The sequence below is a fragment of the Phocoena phocoena genome, chromosome 12 (genome assembly GCF_963924675.1).
Source record: "Phocoena phocoena chromosome 12, mPhoPho1.1, whole genome shotgun sequence".
In the NCBI taxonomy this organism is placed as follows: domain Eukaryota; kingdom Metazoa; phylum Chordata; class Mammalia; order Artiodactyla; family Phocoenidae; genus Phocoena; species Phocoena phocoena.
Window position 1 is genome coordinate 8,337,746 of NC_089230.1, and position 12,620 is coordinate 8,350,365.

The following is a 12,620-nucleotide window of genomic DNA, read 5'->3' on the forward strand; positions in this document are numbered from 1 at the left end:
CTTAATATTTGAAGGAAACTCCAATGAGTAGCAAAATTGAAAAAAAAAAAAAAAAAAAAGGGCAAACACTAAGGGAAAACCAAAGCAGGTAACTGAACATGTGTCCTAAGTTTCTTGTCTCTGTAAAGCCCCGGCGACGGGGGCTGGCAACGCGGCAGGAAGGCCCCGAGCGCCCTCTAAGGGCTGTGGACCGCAAGTGCTACCGCCTGCCGGGCCAGGAGCCGAAAAAGGAACTGGGAAAAAATTGTGTCTTCCGCATCTTCCACGTGGCATCACCTAATACTCAGGGGCACAAAAATTCCTTATTCACAATTTCTAAATTTTAATCATCTGATCCATACTGGAGAATTTTCCTTGATAAGATGATATTAATAACACAATTCCCCCAAATTAAATTAAATTCATCTTCTTTGTAACTAAGACAAGGATAATGTCTTAGGAAAAAAGGATGTTCGCCATGTGTTTAACCAATATCTCCCTGATTCCAAATGCTCTAAAATATGTCTACTAAAATAATGCAACAGGGACTACCCTGGCGGCACAGTGGTTAAGACTCTGCGCTCCCAATGCAGGGGGCCCAGTTTCCATCCCTGGTCAGGGAACTAGATCCCAAATGCATGCCGCAACTAAGAGTTCGCATGCTGCAACTAAGGAGCCCACCTGACACATCTAAGACCCAGTGCAACCAAATAAATATTTTTAAAAATTATTTAAAATAATGAAATAATATCCATTCTCTGCCCTCAGCTACCCAGTTCTCCCCAAAGGCAGCCAAGGTCTCAATGTCAGGTGTATCCTAACATAAATATTCTATGGTTAAACATGTGAATACACATACATATATATTCTTTTCTCTCCTTTATCTTTATACATTTAAATACTCACATCCATATTTTCTTACTGAAATAAAAGCTTCTGAATAGAAGTTTTATTAGCACTCAAGAAATTCTTAAATTCCATAGGGACCAATGAAAAGAGCTCTGCTCCTTAATCAGCAAATCATGATGGGGCCATTCCTGAAATGCTTGCATCTAGGCTCCCTTTACCCACACCCTCACCCCTTGCAGTAGCAAAATAATGGTCCCCAAAGATGTGCATGTCGTAACCCCAGAACCTGTGAATGTGTGATCTCACACAGCAAAATAGACTTTGCACGTGTGATTCAGTTAACAATCTGGAGATGGGAGGTTGTCCGATGTAATCACAAGGGTCCTTCTAAGTGAAAGAGGGAAAAGGAAGGTCAGAGTCAGAGAAGGCGATGCACGGATGGAAGTGCAGTGATGCCATTGCTGGAGAGGTCACCAGCTGAGGATCGTGGGCACCTCTGGAAGCTGAAAAAGTCAAGAACTGGATTCTCCCTAGAGCCCCAGGAGGAACAAAACCTTTGATGTTAGGCCAGTGAGACCCACTGCAGACTTCTAACCTCCAGAACTATAAGATAATAAATTTGTGTTATTTTAAGCCACTAAGTTTGTGCTAATTTGTTATAACAGCAACAGGAAACGGATACACCCCTCCACCCCTCGCCCCCAACAGGGCCGGTTTTCAGGCCTTTGTGTCTTAAATAGCTATGAATGGTCTTGGCAAGATGATGATCTGGAACTGACCAGTGATAACTTTCCAAGGACATAAATTATCACTCTGCAATTCTATTACAACCTCTAATTCCTACTAACGAATTGTGTGCTCAGTTGACAAATAGAACAGCTCTTTTATCTGGGGGAGGAGGGGCTCCAATGTACAAGGTAAAAGGAAAGGGCGTATTCACCCCCTCCTCTCAAAGAGGACAGAAGTAGGAGGGGAACCCTGCAGAGCTGCCTGTAGGTTGGGCCACAGGAGAATCTGTGAGGGCTTCTAGAGGTGGAAGGAATATTTCCATTTGCTTGGTCCAGTGGGGACTGACTAACTGGCCCGAAGCCACGCAGCAGGTGAATGGCGGTGCTGAGACTCAAACCCAGGCGCCTTGATGTTGAACCTATATCCTTGCTATACGGCAGTGGTTATCAAGCTTCCTTTTCTCAGATTCCTATCTACTCTTAAATTAATAAGGATCTCACAGAGTTTGTGTTTTTGTGGATTTTGTCTATCCATATCTACTGACCAGAAATTAAATCTAGGAAGAGGTTAAACTACGTACTTATTAATTCATGTTAAAATAGCAATAGTAAACCATTACAAGCTGACATAACAAACTGTATTTTATGAAAAATAACTGTTTTCCAAAACAGAAAGAAAATGAGAAGAATGGCGTTTTTTGGCATTTTGGCAAATCTCTTTCATAGAAGACAGTGGGATCTCCCATCCGATTATGCCTTCAACCTATTGCAGTATGTTGTTTTGGCTGAAGTACCTGAAGACAATCTGACCTCATACAGATATGGGAAAGGTATTTTAATAGCCTTACAGATAATTTTGGAAAATCTTTGATACTACACCAAAACTCATCAAGTAGCAGTTTCTTAAAGGTTAGTTGCAATGTACAATCTGAAACCATAAAAAGAATTTTTCACATTTTGTTACATTAAAAGTCCACTGGGCTATTTTGCACGTTGATGGACCTTTTAGCCAGGCAAGATTTTGAAACACTGAGCATCGGTCACTTGGATTTACCAGTTCACTTGCTTATGCACAGCATCTAAATGTTGACACATTTTATAACACAGTATTTCAAAATCGCATTCTTTTATATCACCACCTATCTTGTTAGAAAAGTTTCTAAGTATTGGGAAGCTTTCAGGTTTAGGACGTTGGAGGTGACATGGCAAAATTCTAATTTTCACTTGACAGCTCAATTTTCTCACTAGCAGTTATTTTACCAGAAGTGGCAGACCGCCTTCGTTTTTTGAGATGTCTGCCAAATACTCACGTCAAAATAACTGGTCTGTCTGCAGCCATTCTTTCCGGTAAAGGTGGCGTTCCATGAAAAAAAGCGGCTAGTTCAGCTCACAAGTCAAACTATCACACAACTGCTTCTCTGCGGGATTACTGATGAACTTGGGCAGTCGGCAGAAGTGCTTTAAGTGTCTTTCCCATTTCCTCACACGGAATATTAAAGAGACATGCATACAAGGGTAGAGATTTGGTTAAATTAATCATTTTTACTGTTGCACCAAGGACATTCTTCATTGAAACTGGCATATCCTTTCTCAACTTCAAAAGCCTGAAAAATGCAGTGACTACCAGCTCACGACGGCAGCAACGCTAAGATTCACACTACAACACCCGCAGTTGAAGTTTTCTCACTAAGCTTTTGTACCCTCCCTACAGACGTCACCACTGTGAAAAAGGCAAATAGTATCTTAGTATTACTTTGAAAATCGCTTTGACCTTGCGGATTCCCTGAAAGGGTCCTCAAGCTTTAAAGAAAAAAGCTTTTAAATCACCCAAAACCATCCTAAGATAACCACTATAAATGTATGAGAGAATGTGTGTCCTCACGTGTTTTTAGAAAAACATATCTTATCACACTGGCAAGTGCAATCACAATTTTAACTGTTGCGTAGTCTTTTATTGTCGGGATGGGGGGGGGGAGCATGCATCACTTGCTGATTTTGTTTTACATTTTAATTGACCACCAAGTTGAAGGGTTTATTTAGATCTTCGGCATGCCCTGCAAATCACCTCTGTTTTAAGGAAAGCTCCTCTGAGCTGTGATGGGTCAGCCACTAGGAAGGTGGCTCTGGGTGATTTCATGACAGGGATTCTGATCCCGAAGGTCTGGGGGATGGGAGAGGCCTGACTCGAGCAGCTCGCTAAGCCCATGCATTCGTTCAGTGAGAGAGGAAGCAGTGTGTCCACAGCCCTGCTGCAAGTACCAGAGTACAAGTCTGGAGCAGTGACTGCAGCTATTACAGCAAGACAGGCAGGAAGCCTTCCAGAGAAGCAGATGAATAAATTACGTGCCCCCCCCCCATTTCTTCTCCAGCACATAGAGCTCTCTGCAGGTGATGTCGCTTCCTTTCCTTCTATCATTTAAATGCAGTAGATATGCATTTCAAAATGTGTTTGTCCTCCTTTGTCTGCTTCTAGTCTGGTCATCATTTTATTGCAAATCCCACGTCAACACAGTAGAGAGAAGTGCCAGCAAGCGTTCCAGCTCCCACATTCCACAGCTCAGTGATTTACAGAGCAGAAGGCGAGCCAAGGAGCAGCACGCAGAAGACAGCAGGATTCCGGGAGCGATCACAAGCCACCCAGACTTCGGACCCACACAAATGTAAACCCGTCGGGCAGGTGGCAGTGGAACCTAACAGGTACAAGGCTGCAAAATGCCAGTGTGGCACTGGTTCCACTTTCAGTGTGTTTTCTGATACAAAAACTCTTTCCAATTCAGAGAATTTTAATTTAGAAAAAAAAAAAAAAGCCACGGGTTGTAGGGGGCGAAATTGAAAGGCTTTAAAATAGTTTTATTCTTGATAAGTACTGTACAAATATTCAGTGAATGCTTTCCTAGAAGTAGCTAACAGAGACGAAAACAACCTACAACTGGACCCTCGTTTTATGAAAAAGTGGCATTTAGCATCCCAGCGCTTGGCATAATCCTGAGACATGCATGATGCACCCACCAAAAAGACTCAGAAGGCAATGTGACCCCCAACTTTTCCCTTTTCCCTTTTGTAGGAGGGCAATCGAGACACTAAATAGCATCATAAAGCAAGCAGCCCTCCTCAGAATCGCATCTGAATTTTTATAACCCAGCTGGGAGTGAGCAGCGTCAACAAAAATGTCGACTTCAAACCGATGACATAAATAAAAGCCACACAGTGTCAAGTGTGAAAATGCCTGCACAGGAGGTGGAAACAAGGGCCACCAACGGCTTAGGGATGAAAAATTTGTCTCGCTCTGCGGGAAACGTACAAGAAATCTGAAAACAGCGCGCTTGCATTTTCTCAAAAGCGTTTCTCACATTTCGGCCCCCGAAGCAATCATCCACCCCGTCTCCAGCCTCAGCCTTCGGGGAATGGTGAGCTTCTCCCGAAATGACCCTCCCTCTCCCCTCTCCCTCCTCTCAAGACAGATGCCCCCTTCCCAGCTCCAAACTTCCCACCGAGATGCAACGTAAGAGCTCGGCTTCTCCCTGGGCACCGAGGTACCCGATTGCCCCGCGGCGGCCCACAGCTTTCCCCGTGCCCTTCTAGAACAGTCCTGCCTCTCTGCCTCCCTCTGGTCTCCCGAGTGCCGTCCTTCACCAGGCATCCGTGCCTCGGGGCAGGTGAACTGGAGGAAAGAAGGATGCCCACGGGGAAATTCTGGGCAAAGGAAAGCGTCACCCCTCCCCCCACCGCAGAGCCGAGCGGTCGCCTTTCTTTCATTTCCCCCCCCCACTTCTTTCCTTTGCCGGAATGCTCCCGGAATGTTAGACTGCCGTGTCTCCCGACTCCGGGCGCTCGACGGCAAAGTTGAAACCGCTTTGCGCTGAGGTCCCCATGCCGCCAACCGTGTCCCCGGGCCCACCTCCAGCGCGCGAGGCTCCGAACGCCCGGACCCGCGTCCCCAGCCGCCCCTCCGCGCCCCGACCCGCGAGCGATGAGGACGCACAGGTTAGTGACAGGACATGCAGCCAGTACAGAGCAGGCCGGCGGTCCCCCGAGCGACAGGCGGGTGAGCGGCGCACGGAAGGCGGACAGGGAAGCGGTGAGGAGGCGCGGAGCGCCGGGCGGCCGAGGCCGGGACTGCGCATACCTGGAGCCCCCGCCGAGGAGACGACTGGCAGCAGCGCGGCCAGGAACAGCAGCGCCGCCCAGGGCAGCGGGAGCCGAGCCCGCGGGGACGCCCCGACCTCGGGCGCCATCGGGAGCCCGGGGTGCGCGGCGGGCTGGGCCGGGCGGCTGCCGGGTGGGCGCTGGGCTGGAGCCTGGGAGCGCAGAGGGGCCGCCGTCGGGTCCCCGTCGTCGGTGTGCGTCGGAGCGCTCTGCGCCGCACCCGTGCGCCCAGGGCCCGCGCCACTCACTCCCTGCCCGCGCCGCGGCCGCCGCGCTCCGCACTGAGGCCGCCGGCCGCCGGCCGCGCCTTTTAGCCGCGCGCGGGCGCCCCCTGCCGGCATGCGGGCTGAGGGGGTGGCGAGGGTGGCGGGGTGATGGCCCGAGGCGGGCGGGGCGCAGGGCCGCGGCTCAGGGTGCCCAAGCGCCCGGGAAAACCGCTGGGCGGGCCTAGAAACGCAGTGATTGCTGTGCGGGCGTGCGCTCCCGCTGTCTAACCTCTCCGGCTTTCCGGCTGCGGGAATGGCCCATCACGTCCAATCTCCTTGCCAAGCCCAGGCATGCCTATGTCACCTTAAATAAATACCTCTGGCTTCAACGTTGGGGACCCGAGCCAGGCCCCTTCACCTCTATCAGCCTGTTGCGGTCGTTCCTGCAGCCCTCCCTGGTCTTCCCCACACCCCACGCCCGGGAAAGGGGGGTTTAAGGTCCTTAGATACTGCTGCTCCCGGCTGTGGTTTCTGCGGAGCGCCTGAACTGGGTTCAAAGGCAGAGTTCTGTAAGCGCGGAGCTCTCAAGGCCCAGCACTCGCCTGGCCTCGCTTCCTCCGGTCTCTATGATGCTAACACGGCCTAGGGCTCCCTCTCCCGATTCCCACCTATCTGTGGTAGGCTCCCCGCCTTGGAAGCCTCGCCGCCCGCCCGAGTGGACCGGGAGAGCCCCTGGAGGCGACCAGGACGCCTGCGCCCGGGCAGGTCCGCGCTCTGGGCGCAGGTGCCTACATCGCCCAGCAGCGTCCTCGCAGACCTCATCTGACTGCAGCTCACAGCCTAAGGTCGAGTCAGCCCTCCGTCGTGACAGGCCCCAACTTGACCAGACTTGTGTCCTTCTGCAAAGAGGAAAAGATTGCAAGACGAATTCTCGACTGACGAAAAAGAAACACAGCATCTCTTTTCTGAACGGAAACACCACATCCGCCCCTTTAAGCCCTGGCAGGCGCCGCTTGCCCAGTGAGCACCCAGGAAAGGCAGAATTCTATGGCCTTCCTTTCAGGAAAACATTCCCCTGGGTCCCAGTTCTTCATTCATCCTGCAAGGTCTATGAGCTCCCAGAACTCTTCTTGCAGTTTGCAACCATTTTTATGTTTAATTACTCCCCAGTTTTGCAATGTTTCCCCACCGCCATTTAATGGAGCTATGGCCTTGGTCTGCCCAGCACCCTCCCCTCCCTGCTCTTATTCCGGGAATAATAGCCCCCTCCTCTACTCCAACCAAACGGCTCCAGTGGGGCCTGTCCCCTCCCAACCACCCTCTTTCCCACCCAGTTGGTCCAAGGATCGCCAGTGGCCCAAGCAGGGTCAGTCAGAGTCAGGACGTTTCTCATTGGAGCTGGTGAAAAAGTTTTTTTCCTCCGGTCATTCATGGATGCTGAAGGATGGTAGCTGAGGTAAGCTGAAATATGCCCCCCCCACCCCCACCCCCGCCCCCCGCCAAAGATGTCCATGTCTTAATCCCTGGAACCCGTGAATGTTACCTTATACAGAGGGGGGAAAAAAGTCTTTGCAGATGTGATTAAGTGAAGCATCTTGAGATGGAGAGGTTATCCTGGATTATCTGGTGGGCCCTAAATACTATCACATGTGTCCTTATAAGAAGGAGAAGGAGATCTGAGATATATAGAAGAGGACACAATGATGTGTGCACAGAGGTAGAGATGGGAGTGATGCAGCTACAAGCCAAGGCACACAAGCAACCATGAGCAGCTGTTAGAGGCAAGGACCAGATTCTCCCCCAGAGCTTCTGCAGGGAGCACGGTCCTGCCAGCATCTTGACTTCAGTGCAGTGGAAAGAATGTCAGGCTTTTGGCCTCCAGAACTGAGAGAATAAATTTTGGTTGTTTTAAGCCCACAAACTGGTAATTGTTACAACAGTCACAAGAAATTGATACGGTAGCCAAGAGGGGCCTGTGTGTCTGGCTCCAGCCTCGAGGGTACCATCCAGAGATACTGGAGCCAAAACATGGAGAACAACGAATCAGGGAGAAAGAATCGCGCAGGTGGGCAAGTCCTAGGCTCCAGCCCCAGCTCTGCCCTTCCTGAAGATTGCTTCCGGGAGACAAAAGTTTTCTTTGGTTAAGTTGGAGTGGGATTTCTAGCTCGCAGCCCATGAGTTCTAACCAGTACCTTCCCCCTGTCCTCGGGAGGATGAGAATCAAGATTTACCTTTATGTCCTGTCTGCCAGCCAAAAAGGCCATCACAGTACCAAGCACACAGTAAATTCCAGGAAATACTGATAGATCAGTTGCCATTCATTTGCTCACTCAACCAATATTTATTGTGTATCTACTTCGTGCCTGACACAGCTCTGGGCACTGGGGATCTAAAACACTAAAAACAGCAGTGATTGAAAGTGAGCAGGAGATAAGTTTTAAAAGATGGGGGACATTGTAGTAAGGACAATGAAGGCTACATTAGGATTTAGGCTTTTATCCCACAGTGGTGGGGCAGGGGAGTGCATTGGAGGACTCTGATCAGAAGAGCGACATGACAAGGTTTATGTGGAAGCAGAAAGGCGAGTAAGCTGGCTTTATAATCGAGGTGAGGGAAGATGGTACTTGGACTGGAAGGATAGCCATGGAGGGGATGAGAACTGATGAGACTCTCGGTACAGCTTGAAGGTACAGGTAGGATGGTTTTCTGACAAATTGGATGAGAGGGAACAGAGAAAGAGAACTGGCAATATAAGAAGTCACACTGTTCTTACCCTGGTCATTGACTCTCCATTAAGACTTTTGTAATTTCAGGATTTCACTCTTCAGTTTAGTTTTAAGAAAATGATTACATGGCATAGCGTGCAGAAGCTCAAGGGGAAGGCTCATCGAAGGTTTACTTTAAGAGGGTTAAAGTAAACATATATTGTCCAGAAACGAGGTTGGGAAATTTAATTTAGATTTTTTAAATTAAGTATAACAAACTTTTAAGAGTAACAACTAAAAAATATAGAATGTATAGCTTCTAAACCAAGAGAGGAGAGATTTCAACATTCCTTCCTCAATTATGGATCAGATAAAGTAGTAAAGCTGTAGAATATTTAACACAACTAACAAGCTCGATTTATTGATCATATACAGAATATACATTATTATTGAGTGCAAATGGAACATTTATAAAAATTGGCCATGAATTAGGCCATAAAGAAGCCTCAAATTAAAAAAAAAAATAGGTGTCATACAGACCATGATCTCTTACCATAGTGCAGTGAAGTCAGAAATCAAAGTCAAAAATAAAATTTTTAGGGACTTCCCTGGTGGCGCAGTGGCTAAGAATCCACCTGCCAATGCAGAGGACATGGGTTTGATCCCTGGTCTAGGAAGATCCTATGTGCCACAGAGCAGCGAAGCCCATGCACCACAACTACTGAGCCTGCACTCTAGAGCCCGCAAGCCACAACTACTGAGCCCACATGCCATAACTATGGAAGCCCGTGCACTTAGAGCCCATGCTCTGCAACAAGAGAAGCCACCACAATGAGAAGCCCGAGCATCACAATGAAAAGAAGCACCTGCTCTCCGCAACTAGAGAAAGCCCACATGCAGCAACAAAGACCCAACTCAGCCAAAAATAAATACATAAATTTATTCTTTAAAATAATAAAATAAAATTAAATGAAAATTTAAAATCTATATTTGGAAATTAAACATAGACAAAATCATAACAGAAATTGTTAAATGCTCAGAACTGAACAATAATAAGTTCTGTACATATCATAACACATAGGATATTGCAAAACTAGAAAGTGTATAGCCCTAAATATTCATATATGAGAAAAATATGTAACCTCAAGCACCTGGATTTAAAATTATAACGTTGAAAATAAGCTAAATGCCCAACTAAGAAGTTAAGAAAAGAACAAGAATAGAGAATAAACTCTTTAAAGGAAAAGGAAGGAGATAGTAAAAAAAAAAAAAAGCAGACATTAATGAAAAGAAATCCACAGCAACAACAGAGAGTATAATTTTAAAAAATAGTCCTTACTGGGGCCCCTAGATCAGGCATCCAGAGATCTTTACTCCCTGACAGGCAGGGTCAATGCCCCTACTCATCCTTGAAGCAGTTACAGAAGACAGACCATTGCCCCTCTGCTTCCCTTAAGAATATGGGAGTAACATCTCTGAGGGGGAAATAAAACAGGAGGGAAGGGGGCAGGGCACAACCTTTAAAAGAATGACATAGCCCTTGAGGATATGACGTAAACTGGTTAGAACCAACTAGGTCCAAGATGGCAGAAGATTCACCTTCCAGTAGACCTTGAGCCTCACTATACATTCACTGTAATGCACTTGCTAACTGACATACCCACAGGCGTCATGACAGTTCCAAAGCCAACCATAAAAGCCCAAAAGTAGGTGGTGGCTCAATTCCTGGAAATCCCTGCCCACAGTCTGTCTGTGGAGTGTGTTTTTCCCAAGGCCACTTTTGCCTTTTGAGACGGACCACATTCTGTCTATGGAATGTGTATGTCTCTAAATAAATCCACTTCTTACCTATCAAAATAAATAAATAAAGATAAAAATAAAAAATGGTCCTTAGAGTAATAACTAAATATTTTGTGAAATTTATTAAGAAAAAATAGGAAAGAAGGCACAGATAAAGGGTAAATAGGAACTTAAAAAAAAGACATAACTACATAAACAGCAGATATTAAAAGGAAAAGAAAATATTATGAAGTATCATAGCTGTTTTATCTGTTCATCATAATTACTTAATGTGTTCATAAATATAATGCTAATAAATTTGAAAACTTATACGAAATAAATTCCTGGAAAATTATAACTTATTAAACTTGACTCAAGAAGAAAGAGAAGGCCCAAATGGTCCTACAATTATTAGAGAAATTAAATCAGTAGTTTAAAATCTTCCTACGAGGAAAATAGCAAGTTCAGCCAATTTTACAACCCCCTACTCCTGGTCCATTGGAAAAATTGTCTTCCACGAAACTGGTCCCTGGTGCCAAAAACATTGGGGACCACTGTTCTAGAAGATGTAAAATGAGGAAGTGCTCCCCTAGGAGGATTCCGTGAGGTTAATATAATCTTGATGCCAAAACTAGACCAAGATGATAAGGTGAGAGAAAATTAAAGACGCTAACTGATAAACGTTGACGCAAAAATCCTAACCAACATTAGCAAACCAAATCTAGTCAAGTATAAAAACAAAAGTATATCTTGTCCAAATATGCTGTTTCCCAGGAATTCAGGGGAGGTTTAACATTAGCATAAATGTCCTCTACCACATTAATAGACTAGAGGAGAAAAACCATATGCTCTTCTTATTTGACTAAGAAAAAGCATTAGATGAAACTTAACATCACTTCATGTTTTAAAAAATTCTTAAGAAACTCAAAACACAAGGCAGAGCCCATAAACTGAAATAGTATCTATAAAGAACCCCCAGGGGTTACTCAGTTTTCTTGGGTCTCTCCCACATAGACATGCTATTAAATTTTTGTTTGATTTTCTCTTATTTAAAAAGAAAGAAAGAAAGAAACTCCATACAGAAAACACCTTTCTGAATTGTGACGTACAAGCAGAATAGGGTGTCCCTTCCCATCAGCAGTGTATGCTGGGGGCCTTGGCAACTAGTCTTTATCTGTTTCAGGCGCTTGGCCATCTCTCCGCTGTCGGTTGTACTGCTTGTCATGTGAAAGGCAATCTTTTCCCCGTATCTTAGTAACAAAACAACACAACTTTATCGACTCGAGTGATCTTCCTTTATAAGATCCTATAAAACCCATGGCGGTAACTGATTTAATTTTGCCTTATATGTTCATTTATGTTACCATACTGGCTGTCAACTATTTTGAATGGCACTCCAGCTCTCAGGCAAAACCTTGCAAAGCCCCTGTGCCAGGATATTTTCATTCTCACTCCTCTGGACATTTTCCATTCTTCTCTAAATTTCAACAAAAGTAGGTGGAGAGAGGAGAGGAGATAAAAGTCAAATGTGTACAGTTTTCCCCCTTATTCACACTGCGGGAAGTGTTTCAAGAAGTTGGTGGTGGGCATGACTTCATTTCTCCACACTCTCCCTGGTACAATTCTTGGTAATTGAGTGCTCACTTTCTTTCACCTTTACTTATGGCTCCAATTGTCCACAAGTCACCTGGACATGTTTCTTCACACAGGGCAATGCATCCTTTCAGTGATGGTATTTGCCCAGTTGCAGGATCTGATTTTTTTTTCATATGCCTTCAACAGCTGGTTTTTCTAATATACATTTAAAGTAAGAATAAAATAATTGGCAAACATGATGTGAATTAAAGGAACTTTTTGTACAATACTTGACCATTCTTTTTGCTGATACTTGATGATTACATCATTATTTACGGTTGCCAAGGTGACCATGTGAGAATACTCAGTTTTGGAATACTTCGAGTCCAAGTTTGTAGTTCATATCCTTGTGAATCACTCCGGTTATAAATCAGATTAACTTGACCCTGGGCCATTTCATCAACTATACTTCTGGCAAGATAATACAAGTCTGTCGCATTCTAGGAATAATAAGTTATTTATTGGCCAACCTACAGGAGAAAATGACAGTTTACTCAGAAGTAGAATCACGCTATCAGGTATTGTATCTGAAAAACTGAATAACACTACACACCTGTTTAAAGCAAATCAAAGTGAAATGAAGCCCCAAAGCC

General features: G+C 45.7%; 1 protein-coding gene across 1 annotated transcript in view; it reads right to left on the reverse strand.

Moving 5' to 3' along the window:
- Positions 1–5,791, reverse strand: part of FNDC1 (fibronectin type III domain containing 1) — a 97,647-nt gene extending 91,856 nt beyond the window's left edge. The window contains exon 1 of the mRNA XM_065888817.1: positions 5,683–5,791. Within this exon, the coding sequence (XP_065744889.1) occupies positions 5,683–5,791 (109 nt within the window). The remainder of the gene's footprint in view (positions 1–5,682) is intronic.
- Positions 5,792–12,620: the final 6,829 nt, after the last annotated feature.